The sequence below is a fragment of the Pleurodeles waltl genome, chromosome 7 (assembly GCF_031143425.1).
Source record: "Pleurodeles waltl isolate 20211129_DDA chromosome 7, aPleWal1.hap1.20221129, whole genome shotgun sequence".
Lineage (NCBI taxonomy): Eukaryota > Metazoa > Chordata > Amphibia > Caudata > Salamandridae > Pleurodeles > Pleurodeles waltl.
In genome coordinates this window covers 593,569,830-593,589,827 of record NC_090446.1, presented here as the reverse complement: position 1 = coordinate 593,589,827, position 19,998 = coordinate 593,569,830, and the positions used below count along the sequence as shown (strand labels likewise).

At 42.4% G+C, this 19,998-nt stretch overlaps 1 protein-coding gene across 11 annotated transcripts in view; it reads right to left on the bottom strand.

The window, feature by feature from the left end:
• The window catches only part of CDC25C (cell division cycle 25C), a 251,333-nt gene that overhangs the window by 98,095 nt on the left and 133,240 nt on the right, over positions 1–19,998 (bottom strand). For all 11 annotated transcript variants that reach the window (XM_069244444.1, XM_069244443.1, XM_069244449.1 and 8 more), the window contains 3 exons: positions 6,838–7,023; positions 4,370–4,461; positions 3,619–3,664 (listed from right to left, as the gene is read on the bottom strand). In XM_069244444.1, the coding sequence (XP_069100545.1) occupies positions 3,619–3,664; positions 4,370–4,461; positions 6,838–7,019 (320 nt within the window). In that variant the 5' untranslated portion in view covers positions 7,020–7,023. The remainder of the gene's footprint in view (positions 1–3,618; positions 3,665–4,369; positions 4,462–6,837; positions 7,024–19,998) is intronic.

The window sequence follows — 19,998 nt, the reverse complement described above, 5'->3', positions numbered from 1 at the left end:
AAAATGAAAGGTGAGAGAGCAGACAGACATTGCACAACCCCTCATCCAACTCAATATTTGAGTAAAGGGGTAGACTGTTTTCCGCCCACTATATAACCAGACAGTATACCCTTTGAAGAAAAATCCTTCATTAGCTGAGGCAGCAAAGGTGCACTCTCTCCAAACAAAATGAGTAAACTCTAGCCAGCACCTTGCCAGATAGAACAACTACTTTTAGAGCACCACAATGCACACATGTGACTATTCAGCCTCTGCCTCTTTTGAGGAAGGGGGGCTTTGCACAGATAAGGGCAGTCTGGAAACCATAACTAGACCTCTGCCTGAATACTCCCCACCCTTTATTCAGTTTTAGGTCGAGCGCGCCAGCGCTCTGGCCTATTGTAATCTATCTGTGGGCTTTTAACCACGCCCACAGCACACTCATCACTATCATTAGTTCATGGGCTTGTCTTTCAAAAATCCTTTGTTATCATTGGTAAATGCTTTATGTCTGCCCCTCCTTGGGGCAGTTTTGTTACCGCCTTGGCCATCGATCATGTTACATAGATAGTTGCACGTTTGCCAACATGTTTGACAGCGAGCAAACTTTTTTCCTTTTGTGTCTTCTTCGCACACATGCTCATGGCGGCTGTGGAGCTTTGAATCGTCTTGCTTATGTCAACTGTTTTACTTTTCATTTTCAATTTCAATTTATGTGGAAATAAAAGTCCAGTTAGAAAATTACAACGCTATTCGCTCGAACTTTTTTTTTTTGATAGCACAATTAGTGTACGCAATGGTAACAAGCTGCAGGACAATTTCCTGGCAGAAAGTGTGGGGGGGGGGGGGTGTTTCAAAAACCTGATTGTTGTCAAGTCATTCTCTCCTTCAGATTGTTAGGTGGCAGTTTCAAGTTTTACCCTACTGCCTTCCTTTTGTACTCATTTCCCTCCTCTCCAGATCCAGGTCCCATGGCCTTCTAGTTAGTAGTTCCGACTCTGATCTTCTGATAGTCTGTGAGTCTGTTGTGGACTGAACAAACGTGGGATGGTATAATCACCTAGCTGGGATAGTGTCAAAATGTAGCCGAGCCCTCAAGGTGGTTTTTCTCTTTGGAGCTGTCCCTATACTTTACCATAGGAAGACTCCGCAGTACAGGTGTATATATCTTTGCATGGTAAACTATAGGGACAAATACAAATGTTTATTCAGCTCAAATATATATATATATATATATATATATATATATATATATATATACACACACACACACACACACAATGCACATTTGTAGAATATATACATATAGAATATGTATGCGATACAGCATTATTAATTCTCAAATACATCTTTAAATAACATAATATTGAATTACAATTATTTTTTTGAAGTTTAATTTAAAAATATTATATATATATATATATATATATATATATATATATATATATATATATATATATATATATAAATAAATGTAATACCAGTTTAACCCTCGAGTTAAAGATGCCGCACTCACAGGATTCCTTCAAACTTCTTTTATTTTATACAAGAAAACCCCACCAGCTAACACCAACGCGTTTCGACCTTCCCGGTCTTGATCACGGTAAATCATTGATCCATTACATGCCCTACTTATACTCTTCCTCTAAGCCATGCCTTTATGTGGCATTCTGGGATATGTAGTTTTTTACAAAATATATAGTGCTATACACCACACCAAACTTAAATACTACCCATAAATCTTTCTAATGTAACAAAAAGTGCTGAAAATACATATACATCAATTTGACATGTCAGTGCAACCAACCAGAAAAAAAAAAATCATAACTCCTACAACAATTACTATACTCATCATAGTTATAAGTAATGATATCATACTGTCCTTGCTATTTTCATTTCGAACCTTAAATTATTTTACATTTAATCTTTGTCAATGTTTCGACCTGTACGTCCTCATTTTACCATAGGGAATCTTCTCCCTGTTTTTGCTGGACTGAAATTGTTTCAAATTATTTTAGTTGTTAACTTACCCAAAGACAGTAAGATCTTATTCCTATTTAAACTCAAAATCAGAGATGACAATACAACTCCTCATCGTAATTAATCCCATATAGCATCTTCGTTTTCAGCTGATAATGTATCTGGACTCCAATCTTCTCAATCTCTGAACCCTATCGCCCCCACTTTCTTGTTTTTGTATTGTTGCAATACCATAATATTTCATGGACAACCAATTCAAATCTGAGTGAGTTTTCAAATATTTCGTTATTGCATATGTGGTATCCTCATTTTGTATTGCCCTTATGTGTTCTAAGATACGTTTTTTTAGGGGGCATATGGTACTGCCCACGTATCTGAGGCCACATCGACATTCCAAAACATATACAACAAAAGATGTTTCACATGTGATTCTCTCTTTCATCAATACTTCTCTACCATTGAAGTCTATAATAGACTTTATCACATCCAATTTTACATGCTTTGCATTTTCTACAGCAAAAAAAAACCTTATTCTCCACTGATAACCACTTGGGAGTTGTAGGCATCTCAAAATGGCTTTTAACTAACATATCTTTTAAAGAAGGTACTTTCCGATATGTGATTAGGGGACAGGTTCCCACCCGCTGTCCAATGTCCCTGTCTTTCTGAATCAGGTGCCAATATCTCTTCAATATTTTCACAATTTGTTCATTTTCTTTACTATAATCTAAGATTAATCTAATCTTATTCTTCTCCCATACTGGCAGTTCAGATACATTCCTTTTCTTAGCCAACACCTAATCACGGGTTTTTTTCCTTGCCTTCATCTCTCCCTGCTTTATTGATTTGAGTGTGTATCCCCTGTTCATGAACCTCTGTCTGGTCTCACTGAATTTTTCATTCATATATTATTTAATATGCTAAGTGTGTAAAAAGCATAGTGACTATAGGCATGTAAATATTACCAGTATACCTATTGGAGAAACAACACCTCAACATCTCTTATGGGTGTATGATAATACCTGTACCTTGTTCTGTGTGCTTGTGAACAATTTCATACCTCTATTAAATGCTTAACACCAGTCACACTGCTCTTATTGGCTTATTGTGTGCGCTTGGGATGTATGTCTAAGGAACAAGGGTATGGGCTTGAACTATTTTTAACATATTTAAGTAAGTTTTATTTTCTAAATTTGCTAAACATCCTCTGTCTTCTAGAACATGCTTATTTTGCTTTCACATGTTTTGTTAATAAAAAATAAATCGTTGTTTGATATAATAGGCAGCACTGTACCCACCTTTTCTTTTCAGGATAACACTGCTTAATGCTGCTTGCATGCTATGGTTTAATTACCAATCTAGGCTCTAATGGGTTACTGGAGACTACAGCAATGGAATGGTACCCAGAAAGCCACAAAGGTACTCGTGTAGAATGCAACAGGTGCCTTCCCAAGATTTCCACCAAACAAACTTTTTATGTGGAGATAACAGTAATAAAACAGATCACAAAAATACGGACAAAAAGTCGGCGTCATCAACACACTGAAGGAGGGTTTCACAAATGGTCCCAAAAAATGATTCACCGTGATACGAATGCATGACGCCCCTCAAACCTCCCAAAGCAGGTGCAACACATGCAGAGCAAAATAGGTCACTCACAGTGCATCGCAAAGGAGATCCCGAGTACGCAACGACTCCTTCTGACCTAGAAGCAAAGAGTACAAAAGACAGTAAGAAAGCAGGAGGCATTGTCTAGAAAGATGGACATCAAGAGCACGTCTATGGCCACAGTGAAAACTAAGGATACACTGGTGTTAAATCCCTGGGTGGTATGCAAGTACACAGACAACATGTCTTTAAAGTGGACAAACTGTGCATATATTAAGAGACATTCCAGGCATAGAAGGAAATTCAGGTGGTAGGGCCCCATGGTGGAGGGCACAAAGGTCATCTTTAAGACTATAGTAGGACAGCTGCATATATTTGGGTGGTTTTGAGCACAGAACATATTTGGAATGTTAAGTATAGAGGAACACTCCCAGAGGAAATCATGCATGGCGGGGGCATGAAGTACATGTTTCTTGAGGATGAGCATACAGTAGTCACCTCAAGGAGGTGGGCAGCAAACATTTCATTGGTTAGGATGCTATTTGGAGGGGAAGGAGTAGAGTACCATGCCTGAGGTTGTTACTAGGACATAATAGATATACATGATAACACAACTTTTGGGTGCCCAGGTGGCACACCCCTGGAGTGACGATAGGTCACATTTTGGGAAACAGTTTCAGGAATGGTCGTTATCTGGGATGTTTCTGTATTCAAACTGGGAAATATGCACAAACAGTGAAGGAGCAGAGACCCAGTTGCAGACAATCAAAACACTCAACATTAGAACGGGGGTTGTTCTCACCAGCTGGCGCTACAGGAGAATCAACAACTCGTAGGAACCCGCCCTCATCAGTGCTGAGATTGGAGAGATCCAGGCATCTCTTTGGTGTGTCCCTGTGGAAATAAACCTGGGTCACTCGCTGTCAAAGTGAATAGAACAAACCGTGGTCATCTGCAATAATAAACCGGTTACAGAACTCAACAGGCTGCTCCTGCTGCAGAGCTGACAAAGCCTCAACACATTAATGTGGACTGGGTCGATTTACACACTCAAAACACTTTGTGGCCTTCAGGTTAGAACACACCTTCCATGCTCCATAGACCAGGCAACTAATCAACTAACACACCCTAGAAGTCAAAACTGTAACACGTCTTCACAGTTCCAGGGACAGAGTCTGGATATCTGAGGCCTTTTAACAAAAAGACCCTTTCCCTGTAATACTCTTCTTACAGGAAACCAAACCTATTCCACACCCCATGAAAGAGGTCATCATATTGTACTCCCTATCGCCCATTTCTTTGCACTGCAGGCTGTCCAGCTCCACGGCCCTTAAAAACATATACACCTCCCTTCCTTAGATTCTGAAATTCGTCCTGTCCCTCTTTCACATGCAGTGGTACCTGCAAGGATGACACTGGAATGTCTTTACAATAGCGTACTTGTGTATAAACACAAAGCATAGGCAGAAAAGTTCATGTGCAGAGATTTCTTGCAAGGGTCTGGTGGCAGGGGATGTATGGCAGCTGACGCCTGTTAGGCTAATAGATGTGTTCTTTGCTTAAATTAACATTTAGGTAATAGTTTTACTCAAGCAACTGAAAGTGAGCACTTGCAGAGCTGGACTCCTGCACCTTACCAACAGTGATTCAACTAGGCACTCCAATGTAACCAGTATCCATGTCTCCCTATCCATCAATCCTAGCGAAACCTAATGAAGAACCATTTGCACAACTTTGTAATTTCATACGCTAACATAACACCGATTATTCTTGCCAAGATCAGTAAACACAAGCCTACATCTAGTGCTTAAAGAAATCAGGAAACTGCAGGGTGGACAATACTCCAACTACATTTCTGGGAAGGTGGCAGAGTCAGACATCTCACAGGCACAGCACAATGTGGCACATCACAATGTATCTGGAAGCAATAGAGGGTGATAAGTTATGTACCAAGAGATAGAAGACATTACTGCTACACAATTAGGCAAGAAGGGCTAGAAGATTGTCTTCTACAATTTACTAGCAGTTGAACAAGACAATGAGCCAGCACTGTGCGCATAGCAACAGACTACGTTTAGAAAGCCATCTCTCACAAAAATATGGAGCAATGGAGAGAAGCTTTTTTTCCACAGTCAATGATAAAAGAGCAGTACATTTCTTTGTTTGATCAAATTTAATAATTTCGTCAGACAGGCTTAGATATCAGTTGCCTATGCACAATATATCAGTAGGAACCAAACAACTGGTCAGCAAAGAAGAAAATAGATATGACACAACAAGGTTACATTTCACTCGCAAGAGCTTTGGGCAAATTTTAAAGGGTGAGGTAGCATTTGTTATTTTAGCTGCGCATGGTAAAATAGGTGCAGTTCAGTTAATGGCGGGGGCTGTGCGTTCTCCTTAGAAGACGATGAGCCATGGACTTTAGCTTTTTTGCCTGAGCAGTGTTTTCCCCCATGGTAGACTCTGGGATGGGAAGGGTGGCTTTTTTTTTTTTTTTTTTTTTTTGAGTGCAAAGATCATGAATGAATACAATTTTTTACAATATCACCTGACGATTTTATGTCCTTTTTGAATTGTGGACTATTTAAGTGTTTGTTCAGAGATTATACCATTATTAAACAACGTGTACTAGTCACATCGTTCAACTTCAGGAGCCAGAAAGATGGTTCCGTTTATGAAACAAAAACTCCTGTCTAGCTTGTCAATTACATATCACTGCAATCAGGTGCATTGGACTATCGGTGCAACGTGAGCAAAACAAATCCGAAAAACTCAAATACATTAGATTTTCACAAAAAAGCTGTGCCCTTGAGAACATAGGAGATTAACCCAGGTGAATGACCGTGCGCATCAAATACTGCCCAGTAATCACCAACTGAGCAGGACGCTCAAAAAAGGCATCCCAAACTGTGGGTTAGAAGCCACTATGGGGCCGAAAGGGAGCACCAGAGCCTTATGGAAGAGTTAACATTCAACTCCTGAATGGGTTGAAAAGCAATGCTAATTATTCAGCACGTGCAGCTGGTGCTGAGAATCCTAAAATGTCTGAGTTTACTCTTCCTCGGATTACTAATCTCAGAGTTACCTTGCCTCCAAAGTACAAATACCAAGTTCCACATTTCCAATGCATATTCTAGCTCAGACTGCTCTCAGCGCACACATTCAATCGCCCATTCTGTTCTTTCTTTGAACAAGCCCCCGCCAGTAAACCCCCACCATATGTTTTAGCAATAGGATATTTATAGAGAAACAATTCCTGATAATTACCCATCCCCGGTGTTGAGGCTGCTGAACCCAAAAGCCAGCCTAGTGACGGGCGTCAGTGGAGGCTCGGGGGAGAAGGCCACGGACTTGTCTCGCTCCTGCAGCAGTTTCAGGATCATCCTGCAGTTGTTTCGAAAGTTAACATTGGGAGCAGCTTGGTCTGAAGGGGAGAGGTTTGCCGCCATGGCCCTGAAAGTCAAGAAAAAAACATGAAATATAGCCACCGACACCACATCCAAGATCTGTCAGATAGATCATGCACGAAACGTGTGAAAACCACCACAACCAATGAAGTAAGATTACAACTACACAAGAGACCTTCAAAATAGCCAAATACACGCACAAGACTCCTAAAATACTAACACTGCACAAGACATGCGGTGAAAACACACAAGTGGAGGACCGCTAAAGTGTCGTTCATGGCAGGCAAGACTAGTAAAACAACTTGATCTGTTATTTACAATTATTACCACACACAAGAACTGCAAAACGTTACCAACACCACACTTGGAACCTGTGAAATAAATTCAGGCACGATGCACGCGTGAGATTGTCACTAGACAAGTGATAGAGCGTTCCGTACTAATAATTTACCTGTATTTGGACGCTCTTTAGGCAGATGAATCTTTTGGCTAAGTGGGACTCTCTTCACCCGAGATCAGTCAATTTAATCAAATCAATAATCAATAATGAACATAAGCAATACCCTGATCAACATAACACTTAACAATTAATCCAGAATACATTTCGGCGAACCCTGACCGTTCAGTCAGGAATAACCACACCAGTTTATTCAAAGTTAGTGAATTTATTTCCCTATATTAACAAAGCTAGCACAATATAGATGTGTCTCAACACCAAATGATAAACATAAATGAACATTAATAGCTGTCCATAACGGCGAAACAGGTGCAATCTATGCAGCATTTGAATAACAAGGCATTCGATAATAGCAATGCAAATCACTAATACTATAATCTGTAATTAACTAATTGCATACATTTAGTCAGCATAACAAGGTCTCAAATTGCATCGTGCAACAAAAGGAATCCTCATCTAACCTCAAATTAGCATCAGCATGTGGGACTTCATGCAAAAACAATTTAACAACATTAATTTAGAAAACTCCTAACTAGGGCTCTTATCAAAAATCAGCAGTTGGTTACCTAAAAGAAACACAATGCAATTGTACAATTTCCTTTCATATTTACCAATTACGATCAGCATACAAGGAAGTCTTCGTCTCACAGGTACCGTTTCTCGATCAGCATGGGACGGGGCAAGGGGGCAAGGTGGACGGGGCAATTGCCTCACAGCGGCAAGATAAAGCTACTACTTCATGCAAGGGATCAAAGTTAAAGTCTCTAGGGCAAGAATCATTTAAAGTCTCTTTCTCTCGATTAGAGAAAGTATCAAAGTCGCTTTCAAAATGGCGTCGCAGCAAGGTGGGCCATAATAGCTACGAAATGACGCAAGGTCGGGTAATAGCTGGTAATGGCTGCAATGGCTAATTTCTTCTCGTACACCTGGTTTAAATAGACAACAGTTCAAATCCAGTAGGGTCTTCCATTGGAGGGTTCATAGGTTGGCTTCAAATTGTCCAATCAAAAACAACAGTTCTCAAGCTTTTACTTAAGCATACATTATCCTTGGAGACGGGTACGCAAGTTGCAACATTTTATACCAATTAACTCACTTTCAGAGCTTCCATTGTCCGCACCTGCAGATTGACCTTGGAGCAAAGAGAAAAATGCCAGGCTGGCACGAAACCTTAAGATAAGCATGTGAACGATCTCAGTGGAAAAGTACAGCTTCAAGCAAAAATACACGTTTATTAGCACATTGAAAAAAATAAGAGCATCTAAACCGTGAGACCAGGCAACTAGGCCGAAGCCTCCGCTAAAGTTATGCTAAGTTAAAACATTTCAAATAAGCAAATCGTAGCACACGTTTATGATTATGTCGGATTAGTGCAATTCTAATACACCACGTTATATAAAGCACGCTTATAAATGTTGGCAAACTACTCTGAGGGCACATTTTGTCCCCGTACAATCTTTATTAGTTCGGTTAAAGTCACACATGATTATTTCACTCTACGTTTATGCGCTAATAAATTAAAAACCTTCATTTCAGCTTCATCAATCCCTCCTCTGATGACTACTTGTCATCACACAAACTATTCCCACAAATTTTATTCCATTAAAATTCTGTCAGTTCTCTTTTCCTTTTAATTCCCCTAGCTTTTGCTTTGTATTCTTCTGCCATTCTTTTCATCATTTTCTCTTCTTTCCTTTAATTCTTTCCATTATCATTATTATTCCTCTTTTTATTCCCCAAATTCCAAAAATGCAAATTAGAACTATTAGAATTCCCTGTATTATTTTTAGCAATATTCCATTCCAAATGCCACCAAGCCAATTTCCCACTGAAGCAAGTCCTTTTCCAACCTTCTCCCACACTCCTGGTTCTTTCAGTTCCTTCAAATCTGCACTCTCTTTTGTTAGATTAGCAAGCATAGTTTTAATTTTCACACTATTATCTGGAATATACGTGCAACAGTGTCGTGCACCAAGCATTTTGCAAACGCCGCCATCCTTTGCTAAAAGAATGTCTAAAGCAAGCCTGTTTTGAAGAGTCATAGCTCTTTCCGCTGCAAGTTCAGCATCTATCAGGATTATAGCACCTGAAAACTTTGTCAACATGTTATCCACTATAGTAGACAACTTTCTTATTTTGATGGAATTCAACACGACTCCCAATGAAGGAATCATGGCTCCAAATATATCTCCTACCACAGCAGCTGCGGTCTCTCTTTTCTGGATACGATGGGATCCAGATGTCTTTTGAATCATCGATAGGTCATCCAGTTGATAAACCTTTGGGAACACTATACCCAAATAACATCTCCCCCACCATCCCTTTGGAAGACGATAATAGGCATTATACCCACAAATGTAATATACACCTGGTATGACAGGGTCAAGTCCGTTCATCATGAATGTCCATTTGGCCTTAAAGATAAACGTATGTTTACACTCACTCGCTCCTACGAAAATGTTGTCATAATAAGATTCACCTCGATATATACAAAATTTCCCTACATGCCAAGCATCTAAAGCTATTCTCCCTTGTGTTTTTATTGCAGCAAAATCATAATTATCTACTGAAGTCCTCTTATGTAGCTCTTTTTCTAATTTCGCATTCATTTGTGCCCTTCTATCATCTGTGCGATCTAAAAAGCTTATTTCTACTGCAGAGAGCGAGCAGGTAAGGTTTTCCCTATGAGCGTGAGCCGTTTCAAAAGGTTGCATTGGCTCGAAAAATTCCCTCATAATTTTAGCATCCCAATCTTTAGCAATCTGGCTTAGCTGCGCTATTATAGGAACATATGCAAAGGTAACATCATAATTTGAGTAAAAATACTGTATGTTAGTCTGACCATAAAATCTAGACATTACTATACTACATGTAATCCCGTATGTAAGAGGCATGTGGTGATAAGTCACCCCTTCCTTTACTGATGTCGGTATCTGTGTACACACAACAATCTTTCGCGTCCATAGTCTCAACATATTCTGTTAATAAGCGATAGAAAACATTATACGAAAGCTCTTTCTTATCATGCAAGTGTCTCTCATCTAATTCTAGTCTTTTCAGTGCAGTTAGTTCAGTGACAGTAACAGGAGCAAAAGTAGAAGCATCAATTCTTTCATTCTCACTCTTTCCACGTGTAGCGAGCACTATTCCCACTATTATTAGTACACATGCAATTATCAAGCCTATACACGCATATTTACAATATTTCTTTCTACTGTTTTGCGTCATGATCTGTATAGAATCAGAGAGCTAGAAGCACCTATAAGGAAACTATTTAGCAATTCAGTTACAAAGCTGAACGAGCGCAATGTTCACACAGTTTTCTTCAAGAGGCCAGTCACTTCTCGGTTAGCAGCATTTGTCTCAATTCGGCAATAACTCAGTCTTTTATCAGTTCAGCAAAAGTCTCATCCGGTTTAGCAATGTCTCAGCTGGTTGTTTGTATCACGTTGGATTGTAGCAAGCAATGTCATTTATCACCCTTTCAATCAACAGAGTCCATAAAACTTTTCTTTTCTATTGGTATCTCTTCTTCTTCGTTCTCGAGGCTTAGAGATACAAATTAGTCAGTCCAATCGTCATTGACTGCATAGGCCCATTCTGGACCGGAATATCTCCTGTTCGGTATCCTTTTCCTTTTCAATTTTGCTTCTCTTTTCGATTCTGCCTCGCTGGTACTTTCCTCTTTGGCCAAGTCTTTTCCTTCACTTGAGGATGATACCACGACAGACACTTCCTTTCTTTTCTCTTTCACTTTTGGCCTTTCTCCGTCGTTCGAATTTTCTTTAGTCCTCTGTTTTATTGGTGATATACTTAGTCTTCTCTTTGCACCATGTCCATTTGATGGACCTGCGATCTTTTCTGTGGAAGCTTGAACTGTTTTGTTCTGTTCTACGTTGTCCCCTCCTTCTGGGGAATCAATCACGTTCTCTTTTTCTTTTTCTGTATCGTCTGCTTCTGGGAAAGCCCTCCTCTGATCAGGCTCTCCTGCTTTTTCACCTTTTTCAAGCCCTTCGTCACCGTTGCTTTCGTCAGGCTCTTTATCACTTTCAGCTGCTTCAGGTTCTTTGTCACCTTCAGCTGCTTCAGGCTCTTTGCTACCCTCAGCTGCTTCAGGTTCTTTGTCACCTTCAGCTGCTTCGTCGCTGTCTGAGGTTTCTCCTTGGTCTTCCCCAAGTGAGTCTGTTGCTTCGTCCTCCGAGAATGTTTCCCTCTCTTCTGTTCCTGCCTGTTCGCTTTCAGTTCGGTTTTGCTCTGTCTCAGCACTCAGCACTGTTTTATCAGGCACTGGCAGTTTCAGCGCTTCAACTTCCTCATCTGTGGGACACAACACTTTCTTTGTGTGACTGGCGTGAATCCAGTTGGGAACCCCCGCGCACTTCACAGCGGTAGTTGTCGTCAGGATCACTTGGAAAGGGCCTTTCCAACGGGGTTCCAGACACGACTTCCTCACGTGCTTCTTTACCACGACCCAGTCACCTGCTTTCAGTGCGTGTCCTGGACCTTGGATCGGTGGCAAGGTGGTTGCTTCCACCTGGTGAGAGAAAGAGCGAACTACGTCAGCCAGACCCTTGCAGTAGTCTAACACCATATCATCTGCAATATTCAAAAGCGCGTTTGCGGGAACTGCAGGAAGTCTCATAGCCATGCCCATGAGAATTTTGTGCGGAGACAATCCAGTCTTTCTATCAGGGGTGTTTCTCATTGACATTAGCACCAAGGGCAATGCGTTAGGCCATTTCAAATTTGTCGATGCACATATTTTCGCCATTCTTGATTTCAGTGTACCATTCATCTGCTCCACCAGTCCTGATGCTTCAGGGCGATAGCTACAATGCAGTTTTTGCTCAATGTTCAGCGCTTCGCAAAGTAACTTTATCACCTCGTTATTGAAGTGACTTCCCCTATCTGATTCTAAAGAGATCGGGAATCCGAAACGTGGTATCAACTCTCTCAACAATAGTTTTGCAACTGTAAGGCTGTCATTTCTACGTGTGGGGTATGCCTCAATCCAGTGACTAAAAATGCACACAATCACCAACACATACTTTAGACCTCCATGCACAGGCATCTCAATGAAGTCCATCTGCATCCTACTAAATGGGCCACTGGCCCTGCCAATGTGGCTCGCGTTCACAACTGTTCCCTTTCCTGGGTTCATCTGCTGGCAAATGACACATCGATGGCAAACTGCTTCTGCAGCTTGACGAAATCTGGGGTTAAACCAATCAGTTTTGAACAATCTTATCATGGCATCTCTCCCTAGGTGAGCTTGCCCATGATAGAACTGCGCAAGCTGTGATAAGAGACTATTTGGCAAAACAAATTTTCCCTCATTTGAAACCCATAACTCGTCTGGTCTCTTTATACATTGTGATTTAATCCAGGAGTCTCTTTCATCCTCCCTGACGTTATTCTGTAATGCTTTTAATTCATCTATTGTATCTACGACTTTCAAGGCAAATGCTTCAGCTGGTTCGAGTTCTGGTTCACTTATCGAATTCCATTCATCTCTGAGCAATATACAGTTCAAGGCACAAAATCTTGCGACTTGATCCGCATATGCATTTCCCAGAGAAACATAGTCCTGTCCTTTTGTATGAGCACTACACTTTACCACTGCAACTTCGGCTGGCATTTGAATGGCGTGTAACAATTCCCTTATTCTCTCCCCGTTTTTCACTGGGGATCCTGAAGAAGTCAGGAAACCTCTCTGTGACCATAGTTGTCCAAAGTCGTGCACAATCCCAAACCCGTACTGACTATGAGTGTAAATGGTGACTTTCATCAATGCAGACAGTTGACATGCTCTTGTAAGGGCTACAAGTTCTGCTACTTGTGCAGAATAGACTCCTTGAAGCCAGGACGCTTCCAAGACACCTGTTACAGTACATACAGCATATCCTGCTTTCAAAATTCCCATCCCATCTCTTAGACATGAACCATCAACGAAAACAATTTGGTCATTTTCATCAAGCTTAGTATCCTTAATGTCAGGTCGAGGTTTTGTGCAAAATTCAGTCACCTGAAGGCAGTCATGTTCGACGTCTTCAGCGTTCTCAATTTCAGCATTTTCACCAAGAAGCAAGGTTGCTGGATTCAACGTAGTGCACCTTTTCAGCTGCACATTCGGTGAGCCCAGAATTATCGTTTCATACCTTGTGAGTCTTGCTCCAGTCATGTGTTGCGTTCGGGAGCGGGTCAAAAGTATCTCAACTGAGTGAGGGACCATGACTGTTACTGGGTGTCCCATCACTATTCCTTCACTCTGAGTGAGGCTGATACCAACTGCTGCTACGGCGCGCAAACACCCTGGAAGTGCTGCTGCGACCGGATCCAAAGTAGCTGAAAAATACGCTACTGGTCTGTTTATGCCACCATGGGCTTGAGTCAAGACAGACAAAGAACATGCATCACGTTCATGACAAAACAATGTGAAAGGCTTTGTGTAATCAGGCATACCTAAAGCTGGAGCCCTGCACATGCATTCTTTCAATTCGATAAAAGCATCCATCTCATCTCCTTTCAACTCAATTTGATCCAAGGCATCCTTCTGGGTCAGCTTCAGTAAAGGCTTTGCTAGAGTTGAGAAGTTGGGAATCCACTGGCGACAGTAGCTCACCATCCCCAAAAACTTCCTCACCTCCCTCCTTGTCTTTGGTGGATTCATTTGAAGTACACTCGTTATTCTTTCCTTCATTATTCTCCGTGACCCTTTCTCTATCTGGTGACCCAAGTATTTCACTTTCTTCTGACAGAACTGCAATTTGGAAGGAGACACCTTATGTCCATTCCTTCCCAAATGGTTCAACAGAGCAATGGTATCGGCTGTGCAGCCACTTTCTGTCTTTGATGCAATCAGTAGGTCATCAATGTACTGTACTAGGGTTGACTCGAATGGCAATTCTAATCCTTCCAAATCTTTCTTTAGAATCTGATTGAATATTGAAGGTGACTCAGAAAACCCTTGAGGAATTCAATACCAACTGTACACTCTGTCTAAGAATTTGAAACAAAAGAGAAATTGGCTGTCCTCATGAAGAGGCACCGAAAAGAATGCTTGTGACAAGTCGATGACTGAGAACCACTCGGCATCGCAAGGGACTTGAAACATTATCACAGCTGGATTTGGTACGACAGGGCAACATTTAATTATGATGTCATTTATTTTCCTCAAGTCCTGTACAATTCGGACCTTTCCACTCGGCTTTATTAGTCCCATGATTGGTGAATTACATGGACTGCTTAACACTTCTTTCAGTACTCCCTGTTTTACAAATTCGTCAATGAGTTGGGCAACTTTCATGAGGGTGTTTTGTGCCATGTGGTATTGTGGGGTCTGGGGAAAGGTTGCATTGGGCTTTACAGTTACTTTCACTGGTTCCACTCCTTTCATCAATCCCACCTCTTTCCCGGTCATATCCCACACTTCCTTTCCAACTGTTTCCCGTAATTCAGCTGGAATATCTTCTTCAGTTATCATCGGGAAGAGACAAATCAGAGGATACTCTTCATCGACAGTTTCCATCTCATCCCCCTCTACACTGTCCTCTTCTTCCCCATCACTGCTCGTCTGGATTTTGATTCCCTCGTTCGAACACATAATCCAACAACCCAATTTGCACAATAGGTCTCTCCCTAACAGTGCTATCGGGCTTGAGTCACATACCACAAATTTGTGTAACCCTTGATAGTTACCAATGCTGACTGGTACCGGATCTGTAATTGGGTTTGTCAGGTGCCTGTTTGCTACTCCCACCACTTGAACTGTCCTTCCTGAGAGTGGCAAATTTGGTACTTCAATGCTCTTAACAGTTGAACGTGTGGCTCCTGTGTCAACCAAGAATGAGACACGATGACCCATTACTCTTCCTTCCACGTACGGACCCTTTTGATCAACTTCCAAGGATGCTGCAAGCACACAATCTCCTTCCTCTCCTGAACTTTCACTCTCCCACACATTGTTTATTCCACTCTCACTGTGTAATGGGAACTGTTGTACGGTGCCATTTGTATTCATTACCTGACCCGAGACCTGTGGAGGAACCATCACTTGCTGCTGACTCATTGGTGCCAAAGGTATTTGTATTTGCTGATTAGGTACCATGGGAAACTGCTGTTGCATTGGCTGCATTTGCGTCACCTGCATACGGGGCATCTGCATCTGCTGCGGCTGCATAGGTTGTAATCCCTGCAACTGATTTACGGTCTGAAAATTTGGGTTTGGACCTCTCATTTTCGGTCCCCTCATTGTCTGAAATGCATTGACATCATTGTTTTGCTGACCAACACCTGCACCTTCCTGCACCACCATCGGGCACTCGCGTTTCCAATGTCCGACAATCCCGCACACGTGACACGGCATCACCTTTTTCAATGCCTGCACACCATTCGGAGTCACCACAGTGTTCAAATCCGGACCATTATTCCCAAAACCTCCTCTGCCTCTGCCTCTCGCCTGTGGCTGAAACATCATATTTCCCTGCAACTGCGGCTGCGGTACCTGCTGTTGGAACCCTTGCAACCCTTGCAAACCTTGCAGACCAGTCTGAGCTGCTTTAAGTTGCATCATCATCACTTTCTCCTTCAACCTTTTCTGTTTCACTTCAATTTCGTCGCTACAGTATTTCGCATAATTCAACACCTCATCAATAGGTTTCGATTGCCAACAAATCAAATGCGACTTTATCATCTGACTTATCTCTGGTCTCAGCCCTTCCACAAATCTGAACACAAAATGAAGCATGTCCTTCGCCTCTATTGTTTCCGTGCCACTGTAGTTCTTGAACGCCTTCAACAACCTCTCATAGTAACTATGAATCGACTCTTTAGCCTCTTGGGCAGTTCGATCTATCTTCTGCCAATCCACGTTTTTCGCGGCCACCTTCGTCTTCAAATGCTCCATCACCTTATAGTACAGGCTCATCACCATAGGTGATGGTGCAACCGTATCCCTGTCTCTCTCTGGTTCACTTGTCGGCCAACCTACAACTCTTTTGCAGTCCTCCCACAAGTCTGCCGGAACCACAATCTCAAAGAGAGTATTCAGGTCTTCCCAGAGACATTTTGCAAGCTTCACAAACCTGTCAGTCTGTTGATACCATTCAATCGGTTTCTCTCTCAGTTTGGGAAAATCATCCGTAAAAGACTGAATGTCGCTTCTGTGCCATGGTACATGTATTAATTTTCCCCCTGCTGTCTCCCTCATTGCTAACATGGTTACTGCATCACTACTCTGTGGTCTTTTCTCGTTGAGCTCTGGGACACTGTCTTTCCTCTTTTCCTTTCTCTTTACCCATCTGCTTTCCCATTTGTCTAAGCACCTCCACACTTGTGCACTCTGCAACAATTCTCTAAGGTGGGCCTTCATGCCTGCTGACCTCATGTGTTCAAAATCTGTGGCCCAGAAATCCAACCTATAGCTCCTGCTCAAGTGTTTTGTCTTGTCTATATCAACCCCGTTTTTGTCAGCTATTTCCTGTAAGCTTTTATGTACCTTGTTCACTTCTTTCGTAATCCTTGGACATAGATACCTCAACTCTTCTTCCGAGTAGGACTCTAACCTATTCACACCCATAGTCCCTTCCACCAATTCTTGTGCTTCCATGTTCAACCTGACCCTATTCAGATAGTCTTCTCCCTTCCCACTGGCTGAGCTTTGTGTGGAATTCAGACTGTTGAACCACTGTGTCAGCTGTTGCGCATTCAACCCCATCAGTGTAGCGTTCACATCGACTGCCATTGATGGTTGCGGCAACTTTTCAGTATTCGATGACAGCGGTATCACCAGTGGGGGACTCGACCTCACCAGTGTTGACTGAGCACATATGGGACTAAACTCCATCAAGGACCCAGATCCATTTGGCTGAGCCGCTATCGGAGTTATCCCTGGAGTATTTTCTATGCACCTCCTTTCTGTCCCATTCTGCAGCATTGATCCCTGACCGCTCATACCTAAGTTAGGCTGACTGTACAAAGGTACCGGTGGACCTACAGTAATGGGTAGCGATATCGCATCTGGGTTTTGTCCATTTCCCATGTTCTGAGACATGTTCATTCCCACACTATGGGTCATCATTGCCGGCATGCCCATCTGGCTCCCCGTCATCTGAGCATGTGCTGTCCCCCCCTGCATCTGCTTTTGAGGCATCAAAAACTGTGTTGATTCGGCTTGTGCCAATGTCAGGTTGTGACCATTCTGTCCTCCCATTGCGGCTGGATCTAGAATCATTCCCGTACTATTGTCACTGCTGTAGTACCTTGGGATCTGCGGCTGATAATTTTCTGCTGGTTTCAACATGGGCACATCTGGATATATTCTCCTAACCTGCGGTATCTGCGGGGTGAACAGTAAACTCGGGTCCTTAGACCCCGATGATGCTCCTGAACTCTGAGTTTCACTGTTCTGTACCGGTGCCGGAGGGGCAGAACTGGTACTTGGACCTTGTCCACTCTCCGCATAAGGTGGTGGACGGTCGTTCAGTAATTGCATTATTAACTCCTCATCCTCTAACTCCTCTTCTCTTCTCAACTTTTCCTCGTCCTCCCTATCCTTGGAACACCTCCTGTTTGTCTTACAGGTAGCTTTCTTACCTGTCTCCTCTTCTTCCTTAGTAATTGCGGGAAACAATTTTATCCCCTGCAATACATCTGACCTCCACACCTTCTGTGCATTATCCCACCTACCGTCCGCTAGTGTCTTTTCTACCTTCCTTATCCTAGTCTCGAACTTATTTTGCTGCTGCTGTCTCGCCATTAGTTCCCAAATTGCTAGAGCCTCAAACTGTGCTGGCCTTGGAGGTACCTTCATGTCGTACATCGCGAATCTCAAATTCTCTAGGATCCTTATATTGAATGTCCCATGGATCGGGAATGCTACGCTCCCATGTTTCTCTGTCAGCTTGTGCCATTGCTTTAGCCAAAGGCACGGAGCTACCCCCTTTTCCTCCATTACAATGTAAGCTGGTGTACCTTCGGGTGGCGTCTCCTCTCCTACGCTCGCTTTAATGTAAGACTCCCCCTTCATCGCACTCCTAAATGCTTTAAAAAATTTCATTTTCTCGTCTTTTATTTCACAAAGTTTGTAATCAATAGGTGACTTTAATTCCCGGAATACTCTTCGCTTGCCTTTCCCCTTCCAATCGAGCCCCACGGACTGCGTCCAATCCGTGCGCGCCCCTTCTCTGCAACCAACCTATCCCAGCGCGGCTCCTAGTGACGTCACACTCACACCCACTGCGGCTGACAAAGCCTCGCGGCTATTCCTCCTTCACTCAGCTCCTCTCGTAACAACTTCTGGCATGTATCGCGAGCTACCAAAAATTATAAAACAGATCTGTCGGTTTACTACAGGAAGGGTAACACAATCGCTTCAGGACCTTAGGGATTTTTCACTAGCCTCGGCAGTTATTCCATCTTTCTCGGTCCCCACTTTCGCAAGCAAATCTGACCCGCAGACCTACTCTCAACTTGTCAATGATCTATTCTAGTGCACTTAGAATTTTGTCAAAGCCCGAAGTCGAAGTTTCTTTCACTCCCTTAACACACGTACCGACTCGTTGACCACGCCCGATCAACCTACTAAACCGCCCAGACCACAACATAAAACAACATACTCGGGAGTCTCTTGACCTCGCAGGGCCCGTCTCAACAACAACAACCACGTGGACCTTTTTCTGCACAAAGCGCCACACGCACATGAAGTTCAACGACTTCCCTACTCTCACACTCGGAGTCGCACCTCCGCTATTTTCTATGAAGTTCGACGACTTCCCTACTTCTACACTCGGAGTCGCACCTCCGCTATTCTCTAAAATCCTCGCAACCTTTTCCACACAATCTGCGGCAATAAGCTGTGCAAGCGCAAAATCCTAACTTCACTCATACCGTCACTAGTACCACCAACGCCTATTCCACATCTCCGTTCTCTCCATTCGCAAGCTCCGAGATCCCGGGAAAGTCGCGGTGGACTTAGCCCATCATCATTCTCTCAATCTGTTTTATCCAAGAAAAATCTAATTCAACTTCTCGAGTGGGGTCTCAAAGGGCGTACCCGTTAATTCAACATGTACTTTAAGAGTGAGGGGTCCCAAAAGGCGAAACCGTCCTCTGCGACCATCTACTGATCGAGCGTTCCGTACTAATAATTTACCTGTATTTGGACGCTCTTTAGGCCGATGAATCTTTTGGCTAAGTGGGACTCTCTTCACCCGAGATCAGTCAATTTAATCAAATCAATAATCAATAACGAACATAAGCAATACCCTGATCAACATAACACTTAACAATTAATCCAGAATACATTTCGGCGAACCCTGACCTTTCAGTCAGGAATAACCACACCAGTTTATTCAAAGTTAGTGAATTTATTTCCCTATATTAACAAAGCTAGCACAATATAGATGTGTCTCAACACCAAATGATAAACATAAATGAACATTAATAGCTGTCCATAACGGCGAAACAGGTGCAATCTATGCAGCATTTGAATAACAAGGCATTCGATAATAGCAATGCAAATCACTAATACTATAATCTGTAATTAACTAATTGCATACATTTAGT